The 17,915-nt window shown below is 36.4% G+C and overlaps 3 protein-coding genes across 4 annotated transcripts; 2 read left to right on the forward strand and 1 right to left on the reverse strand.

Moving 5' to 3' along the window:
- Positions 1 to 215: 215 nt before the first annotated feature.
- Positions 216 to 17,686, reverse strand: LOC100680194. Its single transcript, XM_031932932.2, has 5 exons — positions 17,275 to 17,686; positions 16,257 to 16,628; positions 1,161 to 1,338; positions 717 to 1,092; positions 216 to 627 (listed from the first exon to the last, which is right to left on the reverse strand). The coding sequence occupies exons 2-5, from the start codon at positions 16,280 to 16,282 to the stop codon at positions 353 to 355; spliced, it is 855 nt and encodes a 284-aa protein (XP_031788792.1). The 5' UTR covers positions 16,283 to 16,628; positions 17,275 to 17,686; the 3' UTR covers positions 216 to 352.
- Positions 1,642 to 2,457, forward strand: LOC116417827. Its single transcript, XM_031932935.1, has 2 exons — positions 1,642 to 2,009; positions 2,125 to 2,457. Exons 1-2 carry the CDS (start codon positions 1,831 to 1,833, stop codon positions 2,408 to 2,410), a joined length of 465 nt encoding a protein of 154 aa, XP_031788795.1. The 5' UTR covers positions 1,642 to 1,830; the 3' UTR covers positions 2,411 to 2,457.
- LOC116417828 lies at positions 7,648 to 10,263 on the forward strand. 2 transcript variants are annotated; one of them, XM_031932936.1, is made up of 4 exons: positions 7,648 to 7,774; positions 8,562 to 8,694; positions 8,896 to 9,086; positions 9,821 to 10,262. In XM_031932936.1, the coding sequence occupies exons 2-4, from the start codon at positions 8,577 to 8,579 to the stop codon at positions 9,947 to 9,949; spliced, it is 438 nt and encodes a 145-aa protein (XP_031788796.1). In that variant the 5' UTR covers positions 7,648 to 7,774; positions 8,562 to 8,576; the 3' UTR covers positions 9,950 to 10,262. The 2 variants fall into 2 exon arrangements, with proteins under 2 accessions (XP_031788796.1, XP_032457024.1); XM_032601133.1 differs by having other exon boundaries at positions 7,767 to 8,694; positions 9,821 to 10,263.
- Positions 17,687 to 17,915: the final 229 nt, after the last annotated feature.

The following is a 17,915-nucleotide window of genomic DNA, read 5'->3' on the forward strand; positions in this document are numbered from 1 at the left end:
TAAACAAGTTTATCGTGTACGTTCCGCGATGACGATTGCAGTGCCACAGTATGCGAAATGGGTAGTAGTTTGCGCGGGAAATTCAAAATTTGGACAAAAAAAATAGTCAAAAAATGCTAGAAAGAATGTAATGAATTTTTATAAAATATATAAAGTTATTTCATTGTTATTAAATATTCTTATATTAAAATAAAGGTAATTCCTAAAGAAAATAATTATTTTTTAGAACTTTTATTCATAAATGAGTACTAGTTTGTACAAAATACAATTTTAATATAATTTTGTACAACCGAAATACAAACTCTGCTTCTCCAAAATATTAGCTTAAAAATCTCTTATTATAAAATAATAGTTATTCATATTCAGGATCTAGATACTCTGTGTTATACTCGATATCTTTGTCAATCTCTAAGTCTTCGGTAGCATTTTCAACTTGTGGACCTGTTCTAAGCTGCATAAATGCAGCAGCGATATCAGTATACAGCTTTTCCATTGCACTTGTAATTTGTGCAAATCCTGTTTCCAGGATTACATTTTGATTTTGAAAGCACTGGAGTAATCCTGTTGATAAATTTGAAATAATGAGATTACTCTCTTTGACCATCTCTAACTGGTACTCAAGCCCATCTAAAAAATCAAATGAAAAAAATTAATTAACTATCACAGAATAATGTTATAAAAAATATTTGATTGTAAGTAAATATTAGAAAAAATACCTTGTTTTTTTATTTTAGTTGGGGGTTCGTCTCTAGTCAAATCAATGCTCTTTCTTTGAGTACTAGTCAGAAAAGACCTCGAGGAATCATAGTCTGGTTCGTAATCTCCTTGACGAGATTTTGATGGAGCATATTGGCTATTATCAACAGGATTATTATAGGTGGATTGATGAGGTGAAGACTGAGCAATATCTTGACGTCTAGTCAAAGAAGCAACACTGTTTGCTTGTTGATGAACAGAGTTTCTTGGATGAAATTCAGGTATACACATAGCCCGTAGTATTTTCTTGTCAGTTTCATTCAGTTGGGTGCTGCTGATACCGATATCAATATCATCATTAGCTTCTCTGGCAGTGCGCACCAGATGATCCCATGTCTAAAAATTAAAAAATGTAATGTACGCGCAATTCATTATATTCAAAATGATGCATAAACCGTACTTACAGTTTGCCAACTTTCAACTGAGCGATGTGGGCCTATAGCATTGAGGTTGTCAGCTAATTCGTTCCACTTCTCACGAACAACTTCCTGGGTACGCTCATTATCTTGTGCGAATGCTTGGTTTCTTTCCATGTAAGATACCAGGAACATTATCTGCACCTTGTTTGATCGTTGCTTGGTTCTGCAAAATATAAAAAGTTATTAGAATTAGAAATAATTATTGATGAAAGCTGTAATTTATGATTTTCATCAACAATTTTGGCTTGACGTTAACCATAAGAGTTCAAATGAATCTTATTAGTTAAATATAAGCATGTGATTTATTCACACTGTTTATTCCCTTTATTTATTGATATTGAAGTTAATATGAATAAAAATTATATGTCGGTGACTGCAAATAAGAAAAATTTCAAATAAGTAATGCAATAATTTGCAGTAGCATGTGCTTGAAGGTTATGAAAAAGACACTACTGTATTCATAGTGTGTTCATATACGCACGCGTGACCGCGAATGAAAACCAAAATAAACGCATCAGTCACTACTCCAAAACACATAATGTGAATTGGAGGTTATTTTTTACTTCTGAAAGTATAGTAACTAAGTGTAGATATAAATAAACTAAGTGTAGATAAAAGGGTGATAAAATATTTATAATACTGAAACATCTAGTGCATGCTGCAAAACATGAATGTGGCTTTGCTTCTTTTTAATATCAATCAGAATGAAGTTGATTTACGAGAAAGACGTCAAAAAAGAGCAGCGTTTAGAAGAATCAAATTGGAAAGGAAAGTCTTCAGAGATCGTTCAAACCCTTTTAATCTCGAAGAAGAGCATTTCAGACAATTATACAGGTTAGATTAAGTTCCTGATTATCATACCCTTACCAAATATATAAAGAAAGTTTTATGAAAGAATGTTCGTGACATATATTGATTACGCTGACTAAATATTATATTATTTATGTAGAATGACACCTGCTTTGGCTTTGGATCTCATTAGAATATTACAAGATGGTATCAACGATCAAGGTGTATCTTACATCCCTGTGCATTTGCAAGTCCTTGCAGCTTTGCAGTTCTTTGCTCAAGGTGGTTACCAAAATGGGATAAGCCAGAACTACAGACATCCTCTTGGTAGATCAACATTTAGTCGCTGTTTGCATAGAGTGGTGCGTGCTTTATCATGGATAGCTGATGACTGGATCACATTTCCAGAAAGCAGAGAGGAAAGACAGCAAGTTAGCAACGGGTAAAACATCTCAAAGCCATAAGTTTCCAAGTAAATGTCTGAGTTTAGTTTTCTGTTCTATGATAAGTTTTCTCTCATTAATTTCTTTCAGATTCAGGCAACATCAAGTGGCGCGGGAGCGCCACGAAGGCGAGTTTGAGAAGCAGACGACGCCTCGGCGCCCGTGACACTATTTACTTCTATATTGGTCTCTCGAATTTTCAATTAAGGAAATAAATTATTTATCATTCATGTAACCAGCTAATTTTGATAAATGTTTATACTGGTATGCCAAACTATGATTTTAAACCAAAATATCAGCAATAAACCAGCTTTAACATAATAAACAAGTATGCAGGTGAACAAAAATGCTGAAATCACTTGCTTAATTTTTCTTCAGCCCAAAAAGTGGTAAGACCGTTAAGTTAGCTGCGTGCAGTTTGACCGAGTGGTTAGACTGTGAAGTTGGCCGCACAAGCTATTGAGCCTACATTGTCTGCTCCTCTGCTTGAATTATAAATGTGTGCTCCGTAGTATTCGGTGTTTTGGTGTAAAAATCTTTCAAGGAAGGTGTCTAGATAAATAGGGTAACTGATGACGACGTCTAGGTGGTGCGCTCCGTGATTTTTGGTGTTTAGATAAATAAATCATACGAGGACGGCATCTAGGTGTACAGGGCGGCCGATGGCGAGGTCTAGGTAGTTCGCACCGTGGTTTTTGGTGTCTAGGTGTTGAAATAATTCGAGGGCGGTACCTAGGTGTACAGGGTGGCCGATGACGAGGTCTAGGTAGTTCGCTCCGTGGCTTTTGGTGTTGAAATAATTCGAGGGCGGTGTCTAGGTGTACAGGGTGGCCGATGACGAGTTCTAGGTAGTTCGCTCCGTGGTTTTTGGTGTCTAGGTGTAAAAATCATTTGAACGCGGTGTCCAGGTGTACAGGGTGGCCGATGACGAGGTCTAGGTCATGCGCTCCGTGGCTTTTGGTGTTGAAATAATTCGAGGGCGGTGTCTAGGTGTACAGGGTGGCCGATGACGAGGTCTAGGTAGTTTGCTCCGTGGTTTTTGGTGTCTAGGTGTAAAAATCACTTGAACGCGGTGTCCAGGTGTACAGGGTGGCCGATGACGAGGTCTAGGTCGTGCGCTTCGTGGTTTTTGGTGTCTAGGTAAATAAATCATACGATGACGGCGTCTAGGTGTACAGGGTGTCCGATAACGAGGTCTGGATAGTTCGCGCCGTGGGTTTTGGTGTCTTGGCGTAGAAATAATTCAAGGGTGGTGTATATCAACAATCAGTGATCTCATGTTAGTGATAAAAATGTTACAAAAAAGCTTTGATCTAAAGGTGCTAAATATGCTTATATTTTATTTCTACGACGTCGAATATGAAATACTCAAAAAATTTACTAAAAAGGATTGAAATCTCTAAAAAAAATAACTTTTAAAAAAGTAAAAAGTTAGGCAAGTTTAATATATTTCGCAACAAAATTACAGATTGAAAAGTACTAAGATCAATCAAACAAAGTCAAGTTTATTATATTTAATCGTGATGAAGCAAGGAACAACTCTCAAGATAATTACTACGTAACTTGCCATGCCCGTTTCATTGTACTTATGGTGTTTGTATGACGTTCTAATACATAAAAGGAAATTTTAGTTGTTCACCAATAAACAAAGTGAAACGGGCATGGCAAGTTAAATAGTAATTATCTTGAGAGTTGTTCCTTGCTTCATCACGATTAAATATAATAAACTTGACTTTGTTTGATTGATCTTAGTACTTTTCAATCTGTAATTTTGTTGCGAAATATATTAAACTTGCCTAACTTTTTACTTTTTTAAAAGTTATTTTTTTTAGAGATAATAGAATTCCAAACATTCTAGGTTTGATTGACTGTGTTGTGGTGAAATTTGTTCGACCATCAAGGAATGAAGAAGCTTTTTATCATCATAAGCATTCACATGCTATGAATGTACAAGTCGTAAGTTTCAAGAATACAAATAACTTTATACGCTCTGTTGGTATGAAAATTATAATTAATCATTGATTTTTAGGTTTGCGATGATAACCACATTATACGGAACATAAGGATATGTCCAGGCTCAAATAATGACAGGCATGTTTGGCGGCACAGTGATATAAGAGAGAAACTACAAAGTCTACGAGAAGACCAACAGATTGTTCGTGAGGAAGGTCGTTATTATTTTCTTGGTAAGTTACCATAATTAAACAAAATATTCTTTTTAATTTTAATGAAGATCTTTTGAATTATAATTTTAATATTATAGGTGACAGTGGCTACACATCTTCCCCTATCATGTTGACCCCAATACAGAATGCCCCGGAAGGTTCAGCAGAAGCTCTCTATACATCCGAGCACACCAGGACTCGATGCCAAATAGAACAAACATTTGGAATCTATTCAAATGTGTGGCTAGCGATTAGTAGACGTCGTGTACTACCATACAAACCAAAAAAAGTAGCATTGATTATTCTTGCTTGTGCTGTTTTGCACAATTTCAGAAGATTAAATGGGTAAGTTATTGATAAATAAATCAATAAAATAAGTGATATAAAATTGTAATTGATATTCTGTTAATATTTATTTTTCAGTATACGTCCTGGCTTTCCAGCACAAAATCATGCCAATAATGACAGACATGTTTTCGAAGAGGGAGATTTTCAAGCTGGAATTCTGGAGAGGCAGCGTTTAATTTATCGTTACTATGTATAAAATATTACTAATCTGAAATTACCAAAATTGTATTTTGTAATAAAAGTTCTAAAAATAAGTTACCTACAGAATTACTTTCTTTTCACATTGTAACCTTAATTTTATAATTAAAAATAATATTATACATTTAGAACAAGTTCTTTCCAGCATTTAAAAAAATTTGTTGTCCAGTTTTTGAATTTCCCGCGCAAACTACTACCCATTTCGCATACTGTGGCACTGCAATCGTCACCGCGGAACGTACACGATAAACTCGTTTATCGTATATGAGCGGAGAGCAACCCCCCTGCATTCTTGAGTCGGGACTAGCCGTGCCGGCTTGTTTACATGTGTGTGTGTGTGTGTATATATATATATATATATATATATATATATATATATATATATATATATATATAAGTACAATATACAGCTCTGAGTGTTCAAAACTAATGTATGAAATAGAAACGCGACTCTTTTTGAGCGTGATTATTTTTTCTTTACAATATTTCGTGAGTGAGTTTTTCTATCGTGTAATCAAATAATATTCTATTTATTTAGGTTCTGTTTTATAGTCTTTTAGATCATTTATGTGGAATCTTCCTTTTTCTTTTTGTTTATCGCGATCAAATAATAAATAAGTTGTATTGCCAATTTTTTTTATTATTTCGTATGGACCTTCGTAAATTAAAAAAAATTTCGCAATTTTTTTATTGTCTAAATCTGAAATATTGTTTGATTTTAATAGAACTTCGTCTCCCTCTTTAAATTCAACAAAAAATGTTTTATACAAGTATATGTTTCATATCGCCTCGTCCGGTCGGTAACGAACCATATAAATCAATGGATAACAAATCATGTGGCGTTGCTGGTATTGTCGACTCCATTGGCGCTGTATATGGTCGTGCCATCTCGAGGTGGTTTTTGGAAAAAGCCCCACCTCTACTCTCAACGCTTTGGCGCCGCGCCGTTTTTCGTCTCTGTCCTTCTCCGACTCTTGTGCTGTGCACATCAGAGAGAGAGAGAGAGAGAGAGAGAGAGAGAGAGAGAGAGAGAGAGAGAGAGAGAGAGAGAGAGAGATAGATAGATAGATAGGTCTTTATTTGCTAAGGCAAAAAAAAATAATACAATTAAGGTCACATAGACTGAGTCGCTACAGTCTAACAAAATTATAAAATACAATATATACAAATATCGTCACATATAATCACATAAAAACATATTTGGTCACATATAATTATCACATAAAACTTTTCAAATATTACGTTGCACATTTATGGTTTGGTCATAGACCTATCTGTATTGCACATTGGAAATATAAATTACGTAATACTGAATGAATTATTACGGCCTCAGGACCGAGTCTGACTAGATTAAAACTAGATTAAGGTTAAAAATCAAGCGCCAGAGGGCTCAGAGTCGTCAAGATTCCGTGGCCAGCAGGTGCCGCCGTAGTGCCCCCTTAAAGGAAGCGAGAGATGGCAGGTTTCGCAGAGTAGAAGGGAGAGAGTTCCAGAACCGAGCACCCTGGACCTGGAAGGCCCTAGCCCCGGTTTCAGTACTGACGGTAGGGATGCTCAGTTCCGGGGGAACTCTCCTACTGGAGGGTCTCGGCTCGTGTTTGCTGAAAAATGAGGCCAGATACGAGGGTTCACCGATCCGAATTACCTTGTAGAGTAGAATGGCCTCATAGTAGAGCCTTCTGGAATCGGTGCGAAGCCATTCTAGACGCCTCCGGTAGGGACTGATGTGTTCATCCCTCCCAACCCCGAAGATGAATCTCACACACGAATTGCTCAGTCTCTGTAACCGTATTCGTTGTTCGGTAGACGCGTCCAGGATAGTCACAGCACAGTAGTCGATGTGCGGTTGTATAAGTGTCTCAACTAGCCTTCTGCGGAGAGTCTCAGTGGTGCAGCCCCTGATAAACCGCAGGCTATACAGGGCTTTGTTGACTTTTTTCGTGATAGCATCCACCTGCGGTCTCCAAGTAAGTTTGCTATCCAGTACAACACCGAGACTCACGACCGTCTCACTGAATGGGACGATCACTCCGTCCGGCAACGGAACCCCAGGCATGTTCCATGATTTAATATCATTAACGTTCTTCATGGACCCGAAAAATATAGACTTAGTTTTGCCGGAGTTAAGTCGCAGACCGGAGCTCTCCGCCCAGTCCGAAACCAGCCGTGCCGCTTCAGCCAGTCGAGCCACGCCGTCCAGGAAGTTATCTTTGTTGGTGTGTAGATAGATCTGGAGGTCATCCGCGTAAAAAAGATGTTTAATTGCGTTGCCGTCGAGTATATTTTGCAGGTCGTTGACATAGAGGCTGAACAGCAAGGGTCCCAGGACAGAACCCTGTGGAACTCCCAGATTGGTTTCAAGCCACTCTGAAGTTCCATTTTTATTCGAAATCACCATCTGAGAGAGAGAGAGAGAGAGAGAGAGAGAGATCTTTGAGAGTAGTACAACGTACGGCGTGTTTCATTTTGTATTCAGACAACATAAAATAAAAGCAGTGTGCACTAGTGGAAGCCGATAGAGTGTCTTGAATTCTTCCCCGTGAACTCCGCCTAATCCTCACCTTCCAAAAGGAAATTAAATCCAACATGTTACGGGTCCCTGCACGTGAAGGAAAGGACCAGTTTCGGTAATTCAGAGTTCAAGAGAGAAAAGCAAGTAAGTAAGTGATAAATAAAAAGAGAAAAGTGCTATAGAGAAAAAGAAACGCGCGGAAAGGACGAAACAGTGTATCAGAAGTGTTCAGAGCGAGTCGAGACTAGTGCCGATTCCTGGAAGTCAAAGCAAGCCGCGTCGCGGGGAGTGGCGAGACGGTTCGTGCTTACATTTGTTCGCGGCACATAAATAGGAGATATACACGAGAGAAATATACGCGCTGGGTATGTTTTGTTTTCGATATACATATAAGTTTGAGACGGCGTAAGCCGAAGTTTCTCTTGTCTTATATAGATATAGTTCTATTCTAGAGAACTATAAAATTCAGAATTTCAGAGTCAAAGAGAAGTACTATATCGAATTTTTTCCTCGTGCGCGAGAGTATATGTCGCTACACTCAAATTTTCATGTGAATCTCTCTCGACGAGCGGGACGCCGTTCGCCCGAGAGCCGGGATGTGTCGTACATGGAACGAGTTGTGAAAATATGATAGAGTCGGACGCAACAACCACTATTATTCAAGACGATAATATAAGTTAAGAGAAATCAATAGTATATCGAACTCAATCTAACAAAATCAATTTTTCAAAATGTGAGATCGGTACAGACGGACTATACCATGTATGCGATCGTCCCAGCCCTATAGTAACGACAAAACCATTGTATGGCTAGTCGGATTGGGAGGGAGTGCATGTGTGTAGGCCTAAGTACATCGATCTTGAATATCAATTTGTCGTACAAATGGTATTCATGTGTGTGATAATTAACTAATAATAAAAATGTTCGGTAGGAAAATCCAGAGAAAATGGCAGAAGCGCCAAGAGAAAACCCAGAAGAAAAAAACAAAGAACCAGAATACAGAGACAGCTCAAGCGACAGCGACAGTGATGATGAGAGAAAAGAACGAAAAACAGATAGAGAAGGTAATTAGACACACACAGAGTTCACAACTCAAAATAAAAAAAAGAGTGGATCCATAGTATGTATTTATATTCTGTACGCAGAAATAATATGTACTAACAGAGAATAAGTAGGTGCTTATGCCCTATACGTAGGGATAACATATACGAAAAATAAAAAAAAAATAAAAAAACCGAACATTAATTGAATAAAATATTTTTCAGAGACCAAAGCATTCAGAGAAGCACTAATAGCGGTGCTACAAGATCAAAAGGTAGCATTCAACAGGATGTGTGATGGAATGGAGAAAATGGAGACGAAACAACAGGAGATGATCGAAAGCATAAGGAGCTTGAATGCAGGTCTGAAGACATGCTTGGCTGAGGTGCGAAGTCTAGGAGTACAAAGAGAAGAGGTACCCCATCCAATATCTAATTCTACCACGGTCGAAAACAATGAAACACAAAACAAATCAGTAGAGAAAACACCCATTCAGAGTCAAAATATTATACACGATACACAAAGTTCAGAGTCATCAACAATTAACACTTCAGAATGAAATAACTTCAAAACTACAAAATAAAATATCAACTAACAAAGTACACGTAAATAGAGATTACAAATTAAACACAAAAGGAAACATAGATTTATGGTTGGATCTATTAGATTCAGAGCTGGCAGAAAATGACTTACTATGTATACTAAAAAAATCCAGAGAAGTTTGAAAATGATGAAACAGAAACTACATTGAAAAAGAAAAGATCAGTAAGAACTATAATAGTAAGCCATTTAGATGCAAACTATCAACAGAAGGTACTGCAAATTACAGAGCCACATTAAATCATAGAAAACATTAAAGAAATAAGGAAAATTGAAGCAAATCTTTCAGAGATAAATATTAGACAAAAACTTTATGCAATTAGAAAGGGATATAAAGAAAAAGTAGCAGACTTCTGTGATAGATTTGATAATATTATAAGAGAACATGAAAACTGTAACCCAGAGACATCATTGTCAAATGAAGAGAAAAGAGCAATATTTTATCGGGCAGTGTGTGATATTAGCCCACAACTGGTATCAACACACTTAGTGAGATGTCAAACAGGAGAAAAAATGACAGTGGATGATATGAAAAAATGCTTGTTACAGGTAGAAGCACAGAGTACCTCAAATACAGAGAAACCCAGAGCACAATTAGCACAGAGAACTGGAGGCAAAGATTCAGAGAAGAAGTACAAGGATGTAAAATGCTACAGATGCAACGAGACTGGACACTAACAGACTTCATATAATCTACTAAAAGATGATCTCTGGTTTTGCTACGTGTACAATAGAGTCAAAGAACACAAGGGAGACGAATGCCCCAACAAAGTTCAGAGGTATGAAAATAATAATCCCACACGAACCAATCATAACACTTACACCCGTGGTAGAGGTAGTGGAAAGGGGGGTAAAATCAGAGGCAGAGGACACTATCAGAGAAGAGGAAAACCTTATAATAGGCAAAATCAAGAGAACAATCAAAATGTAAACGCCAAGTTTGCAGATAAGAAACACACACACACGACACAGTAGAGAATGAAGTTACGTTTATAGCAGATTCAGGTGCCTCACACCACATTATAAACAAAGGGTTTATATTAAGAGATCACGAAAAAAATAATATTGGAGAAACAAAAAGCGCAAACAAAAATAAAAATGCTAACGTAAAAATAGATGGTAAAGGGAATTTGTACTTAAAATCTATACCAGAGGGTGAAAATATTTTCCAATCTAATGTTATATTAGCTTCAGATGTCTTCGATTATCTTCTTTCCCTCCAAAAATTTGCAGAGGCTGGATACGGTATTTATTTAGACGATCTTAAGTTAAAAGTTTTTAATAAAGAGACAAGGGAGGAATATCTATCAGGAAATTATGAATCACCTAATTGGATAGTAAAATTTAACGTTAAAAATTCAGAGACAACAGAAGATACGTGTGACAAATATATAGTAAGAGCAAGCCTAGTGACCGTGGAGGATTTCCTGTCGCAATCTCAGACTAACTCATTAAATAAAGAGAAACAAATTCAGAGACCGTCTGAGATTGGGAGGGAGTTTGAAAAGGAAAGTCCCCAAGAGAACAGTCTAGAGTCAGGAATAGGTGAAGATGAGTTAAAAAGAAAAATACTTGATTTAAATAATGTAATAGCAGAATCAGAAATAAATAAATTATACAATAACAATCAGAAAACTAATTCAGAGAACCCAATGCAAAAATCGAGCCTAGGAATGATATGGCATAGAAGGTTGGGACACATGTTACTCGAATACATGAAACAAATGCAAAAATTCGAAACTGAATTAAAAAATGTAAAGTTAGACAAAGAAATCATGGATTGTGAGTCGTGTATTCTAGCAAATATGGAAAATCAACCATTTAAAAATAATAGAACTATATCAGACAGACCTCTTCATACTATTCATACCGATACATGGGTAAAATAACTCCAGCGTCTTATCCAGGGGAAAATCGCTTTATCATAGTGTTTATAGACGATTACAGCAGATATGCTAAAGCATACTGCGTAAAACAAAAGAGTGAATCGGGCAAATGTCTTGATAATTTTCTGACACATACGAGAAACATTCTAGGGAAACATGAGAAGGTATGTTATATCAGAGCGGATAATGGAACAAAATTCACAGGTGGCGAATTCGCAAAGCTAATGAAAAGAGAGGGAATCACAAGCGACTTTGCACCCCCAGAATGAAATGGAACTTCAGAGAGATTTAATAAAACTATTCAGAAGAGAATTAGAGCAATAATGATAGACTCAGGCGTACCAGCCACTATGTGGGTATTAGCAACCGAAGCAGCTATACACACATACAATAGAACCCCTCATAAAGGAAATAACTACAAGACACCGTTATTCATATTAAATCCAAACAGAGAAAGTCATGTGAAAGAACTAAGAAGATTCGGATGTGTAGCATACGTGAAAATTTCAATTCCAGAGAACAAATTTTCAGAGAGGGCGATAATAGCCATACTCGTAGGTTATACTCCTACAGGGTATTTACTATGGCACCCACAAACACTAAGATTTCTAAATTCAAGACACGTAAAGTGCAACGAGAAATTGTTGTACAAAGACACTGTAGACCAAGTAGATAATATTGAATTAGATTTCAGAGATTTAACTGAGAACCAAATTACAGAAGAAAACACAGAGCAGTCGGAGACCGAAAGTCCCAACAATACAGAGGTAATACAGGAAGAAAAGAAGCTAGATTCCAAAACAGAGATCGACAAATCACTAAAGAGGAAAACTAAGTCGAAAGAAACAACAGAAACTTCAATGAGAAAAATTCCAAGAAGACAAGCGAAAGAAAATCCGCTAAGAGATCCAAACTTTATATATAAGACTCAAGTCAGCAATTCAGAGACAAAAGATGATCAAGATGCTGATGAACAAGTATATGTGCAACTAGCGCAAATAAACAAAGACCCTATAAACTTGAAGGAAGCAGTAAACTATACTGAAGGAGAAAATTGGAAAAACGCAATAAGGGAAGAACTAAAGTCGATGGAAGAAAATAATGTGTGGGAAATTGTAGATTACCCGAGTAAAACTTCAGAGAATAAGAGACCAAACGTGATAGACTCTAAATGGGTATTTAAGAGAAAACTAGATAAAAACGGTCAAGAAGTTTTCAAAGCCAGATTAGTCATAAGAGGGTTCAAAGACAAAAATAAATATGAACTCAGAGAAACCTATGCTCCTGTATCTCGTCTTCCAGTTATTCGAGCAGCCTTGGCAGTAATAAATAAATACGACTTAGACGCAAGTCAATTGGATGTAAAGACGGCTTTCCTAAACAACGACCTGGAGGAAACTATATTCATGGAAATACCAGAAGGAATAGAAAATTCAGAGACCATGAAAGGAAAGAAAGTCTGTAGACTAAAGAAAACACTATATGGATTGAAGATCAGCCCAAAGAAGTGGAACTTAAAATTCGCAACTGAAGTAAGCAAACTTGGACTTGAAAGAGACATCAACGAACCATGTTTGTTCACTTGGAGGAGAGAAGGTAGAATGGTGATGATGATACTGTACGTGGGCGATATTATCTTAGCGGGAAACGATTCAGAGAAAATACAGGAAATAAAATCAAAGCTAAGTAAAACATTTCAAATGAAAGGATCTGGGAGAACCTAATATATATTTAGGTATGAAGATACAACGAGATCGAGAGAATAGAACAATGACTCTCAGCCAAACAGAGTATACAAACAAAATATTACAGAGGTTCAATATGAGTGAATGCAAACCGCAAAGTACACCGATGATAACGAGACAAGTCAAGAACAGAGAAGTAAAATCTAATCCTGAGAAACTTGAAGAGAAAGAAATCCAGTGCAGAGCCCCGTATAGAGATGCTATAGGAAGCCTATTATACTTGTCAGCAGTAACAAGACCTGACATATCTTATGCAGTGAATTACCTGTCCAGAAAACAAATATCACCTACAGAAAACGACTGGACAGAAGTAAAAAGATTATTCTGATATCTGAGAAAAACTACCAAGACTGGTATAATATTCAGAGGACAAGAGAATGTGATGGAAACTTTTACAGACTCAAGTTTCAGAGACAATGAAGGCTCTACTTCGACAGGAGGATACGTAGTTAAGTTATATGGAGATGTAATTGCTTGGAGAAGCTATAAACAGAACTATGTATCATTATCCACTTGTCAGGCTGAATACTTAGCTATGAGTGAGGCCTGCCAAGAGATAATATCCTTAGACAAGGCAATCAGAGATATGACAGGAAAAACCTGTTATCCTTTCACTATTTGGTGCGACAATAAATTAGCCGGAGATTGTACTCAGATGGACGGATCACACAAGTTGAAAAACTTTGATGATGATCAAGCTGAGATTCAGAGAAAATTAAGAGAAAGAGAGAAAACCGGCAGCAAAGAACACATAGCAGAAACTCATGGGGATTACATTAAGAGATGTGTGATAGAGGGTAAAGCTATGGTAAAATGGATAGATAATAAAGAGAACATAGTAGACATAATGACTAAACCTCTACCAACACAATCACACAATTACCTCAGAGATAAAATAAATAATTCAGAGATGAATACAAATTGAAGTGACCATGCACTTATTTTTAATTTGTTACAGAATCCCATGAGACTTAGGAGAGCCACGAAGGGAGGGAGTGTCGGCTGTAACCGCAGCGAGCTTCGTGCCTCTCGGTACTGAAGGCGCCATCTCGAGGTGGTTTTTGGAAAAAGCCCCACCTCTACTCTCAACGCTTTGGCGCCGCGCCGTTTTTCGTCTCTGTCCTTCTCCGACTCTTGTGCTGTGCACATCAGAGAGAGAGAGAGAGAGAGAGAGAGAGAGAGAGAGAGAGAGAGAGAGAGAGAGAGAGAGAGAGAGAGAGAGAGAGATCTTTGAGAGATCTTTGAGAGAAGTACAATGTACGGCGTGTTTCTTTTTGTATTCAGACAACATAAAATAAAAGCAGTGTGCACTAGTGGAAGCCGATAGACTGTCTTGAATTCTTCGCCGTGAACTCCGCCTAATCCTCACCTTCCAAAAGGAAATTAAATCCAACAATAAGTAGCATTATTGCTTTGATTCTTTTGATCTGATTTTTTTGTAAATAATTAATTTAAATATTCGTCATCGTGTTGTAACTTTGACAAATGTTTAAATTTAAACATTAAATCTTTCGTGAATTTATATCTTTTAAAAATTGCAATAATAATCTCTCCCGGTTTATGTAGTTCTTCTGAATTAAAGTTAGGATATCGACTTAACATATCGGCTACAACGTTTTCTTTACCCGAAACGTGATCAATCACTAAACTATAGTCTTGTGTGCCCAAAATCCACCGACGGATTCGGTTGCCAACAAATTTGCATTTGAATAGGAATATTAGAACTCTGTGATCCGTTTTTATGTAAACTTTTGCGGCTCGTAGATAGGTACTTAATTTCTGCAAACTCCATACAACCGCGAGAACTTCTTTCTCTGTAGTAAAGTATGTTTTTTCTGCTGCTTTGAGCGTTTGACTGATATAAATAATAACACGTACATCACCGTTATCGTCAATTTGCGATAATGCACCGGCAATTGCAAAGTCCGACGCGTCACAACCAAGGATATAAGGTTTTTAAGGGTCGGGATATGCTAGGCAAACGTCTTTTTCGAAGAGTTCTTTGACTCGCTCGAAAGCTTTTTGATGACTGTCCCCCCACTCCCAGGATTTTTGTTTTTCTTTTCGTAATAGCTCTAATAACGGTATTAACTCATGCGCATGATTTTTTGCGAATTTCGCGTAAAAATTTATTGTGCCTAGAAAGGCTTGTAACTGTTTTAGATTCTTAGGAATTGGATAGTTTTTTATCGCTTCAATTTTATTCTCTTGAGGTTTTATCCCCTTTGTAGATAGAATAAATCCTAAGAACCGAGTTTCATTTTTGAAAAATTCTGATTTTTTGAAACTTATAGTGAAATTCCATTTTATTAAACTTTGAAATAACTCTTCTAAATGCCCCAGGTGATCTTTTTAACTTTTTGAGATACATAAGAAATTGTCTACGAAATTTAATATGGAATCACCAAGATTTTTTGTTACGTGAAATAAACCGCGTAATAAAGCAGCGCTGCTTATCTTTCTACCGAAAGGGACTACTTCGAATTCATACAGTCTTCCTTCGAACATAAATGCAGTATATTTTTTACTCTCTTCACAAAGAGGTATTTGCCAGAAGCTTGATGTTAAATCAAGACTCGACATGACTTCTACCCCGAAACATTGTTGTAAGAGTTCCTCGATATTTTTTGAGATGATTCTAGATTATCCTCAAACATCTCGTTTACTTTACGTGCGTCTAGGCATAAACGAATCGACCCGTCTTTTTTGAATACCGGTACTATCGGACTTATAAAATTGCTGCTTGAACGACGTATGATTTTCCAATCCAGCATTCTCCCAATTTCTTCCCTGAGTTTACTTTTCATATTAGTTTCTACAGGATATGGAGGGATAAAAAATGTTTCAGGATTTTTTACTTGATTTTGTATTCGTATGATGCTAATCTGCCTGGTTTCTTATAGAATACTTTTCGACATTTTTGTAATAAATTTCTCAGTTTATCAATTGTTTCTGGACTTTTCGTTATACAGAATTTTAGTTTATCGTCGATATCCTCATCGGATATATCGTAAGGATCGACTAATGAATTACGGTTATTATATGAACTCGTTAATTCATTTAAAAATTTTTGGCATCGGGCTTTGTTTAGCACTGTCCGGAATGGTGAGTGAAGATCAACATCATTAGTTGTATCTTCCTTGATAATTTCTATATAACGATAATCCATTTTCGATTCTAATAAATTCTGATTTATATAAGATATTTTTTCTATTGTATTCTCTATACGAATTGTTATTTCATTGTGTTTTGTATCTATAAGAAAACCGAGTTCTTTGATTGCATCGATTCCGATAATACAATCTCGTATTAATTTTGGAATAATCAAGAAAATCAAGTCTTTTGTATAAGTACCGATTTCTGTAGGTCTGTAGGCACATCAATTGTTTATTTAACCGAGTCGATTTTAATCCCGTAGCACCTTTGATTATAGTACCTACGATAGGCAGTCACATCGTTTTTAAATTTTTCTAGGTTGGAATTATAGAAGTTTTCAGAAATACACGTAACTTGACTACCGGTGTCAATTAGGGCTTTTACTGGAATATTGTTGATTTTAATTGTAATTTCCGGGCAGGGACAAATTTCGTCATTTTAGTGTTATCGTCAGATTCATATAATAAATTATCTCGTGGATTATTGAAAATTGTGCAAATTGGAATCTGTTTATTATCTCTCCTATGATGATCCTTGAAGCACTAAGGTAGTAGTTGCAGGTGTATGTACCTGCAGAAAATAACATAAAATAATTAGTTTTTTGAAAGAAGAAGGTGTATCTGGTACTCAAAAAGTGCATTTTCCGGGAGCACTTCTGATAAAAGTGTATCTTCTGCTTGGCGTAATCTCATAAAAGAATAGATATGATTAAGAATACACTTGGAGGGCTTGCATATAAAATTTCAAATCTGTACGATGGATCAGTTTTGAAAAATTAAAATTTTGATTTGAAAAATATAGGAAAACATGAATTTATCTTAACTGATCTATCGTATAGACTTGAAATTTAATATGCACGCCCTCTGAGTATATTCTAAGTCATATATATTTTACCTGATATTACACCAAGCCGAAGGTGCATCTGGTACTCAAAAAGTGCATTTTCCGGGAGCACTTCTGATAAAAGTGTATCTTCTGCTTGGCGTAATCTTATAAAAGAATATATATGATTAAGAATACACTTGGAGGGCTTGCATACAAAATTTCAAGTCTGTACAATGGATCTGTTTAGTAAAATTAAAATTTGGAGATTAATAAATGTTGGAATTAAGAAATTTATGAAAACTGATCTATCGTACAGACTTGAAATTCAATATGCAACACTTCTGAATGTATCATGATTAATAAATGACATATTACAAAAATTATTACTTACAATTATAAGGGTGATTGCCTGATGTTATTCGTCTTATTGATTCTGCCGTTGTCCTTGCTACTCCTGAAACGAGAAAAATTTTCAAAAAGAAACATTTATAACAAGATAAAAATATAAATTGATGCGATTATACTTATCTTATTTCAATGTTTTCCATGTGTAAGGGACCTCGTATCCTTGCCTTGTCGATGATTTAGAAGAGGGACCTGAAAAAATAAAATTCCATTTGTCGTGATTTGTATATTATTTTTTAGAGTGAGTGAGAGGGGCCCCTGTCCTCGCCCCTCTCGTGTGAGGCTCAACCACAGCAATCAGCCCCTCCAACGCTCGTTAACATTTTTTAAGACTACATTAAATATGAAATATAAAAAAAGTTAAATGTAAAAAAAGAAAAATTTGTAAAAAATGTGAACGAGCGTTCAACCTGAAAAAATATTAAATTAAATGCATAGTAATGTAAATAAGAAAAACTCATTAATCTGCAAACATGTCTTGCGTCTCGTCCTCTTGGTACTCTCCGCGGTCGTCCTGGCCTCTGTAGTTGTTGTGGTCCTGGCCTTCTCCTCCGTAGTACACGTCCTGGACTTCCAAAACGTCGTCGTGGTCCTGGTTTCCGTAGTTGCCGTCGTCGTTCTGACCGC

The sequence above is a fragment of the Nasonia vitripennis genome, chromosome 5, assembly GCF_009193385.2.
Source record: "Nasonia vitripennis strain AsymCx chromosome 5, Nvit_psr_1.1, whole genome shotgun sequence".
Lineage (NCBI taxonomy): Eukaryota > Metazoa > Arthropoda > Insecta > Hymenoptera > Pteromalidae > Nasonia > Nasonia vitripennis.

Excerpts from the sequence above, each read along its gene's own strand:
- LOC116417827 (XM_031932935.1), top strand. The coding sequence starts at position 1,831 with ATGCTGCAAAACATGAATGTGGCTTTGCTTCTTTTTAATATCAATCAG. Across the intron at positions 2,010-2,124 it reads CATTTCAGACAATTATACAG|AATGACACCTGCTTTGGCTT; the intron begins GTTAGATTAAGT and ends TTATTTATGTAG.
- LOC116417828 (XM_031932936.1), top strand. The coding sequence starts at position 8,577 with ATGGCAGAAGCGCCAAGAGAAAACCCAGAAGAAAAAAACAAAGAACCA. Across the intron at positions 8,695-8,895 it reads ACGAAAAACAGATAGAGAAG|AGACCAAAGCATTCAGAGAA; the intron begins GTAATTAGACAC and ends AATATTTTTCAG. Across the intron at positions 9,087-9,820 it reads TAGGAGTACAAAGAGAAGAG|GTAGAAGCACAGAGTACCTC; the intron begins GTACCCCATCCA and ends TGCTTGTTACAG.
- LOC100680194 (XM_031932932.2), bottom strand. The coding sequence starts at position 16,282 with ATGTGCCTACAGACCTACAGAAATCG. Across the intron at positions 1,339-16,256 it reads CTACAGACCTACAGAAATCG|AACCAAGCAACGATCAAACA; the intron begins GTACTTATACAA and ends TATATTTTGCAG. Across the intron at positions 628-716 it reads AACTAAAATAAAAAAACAAG|ATGGGCTTGAGTACCAGTTA; the intron begins GTATTTTTTCTA and ends TTGATTTTTTAG.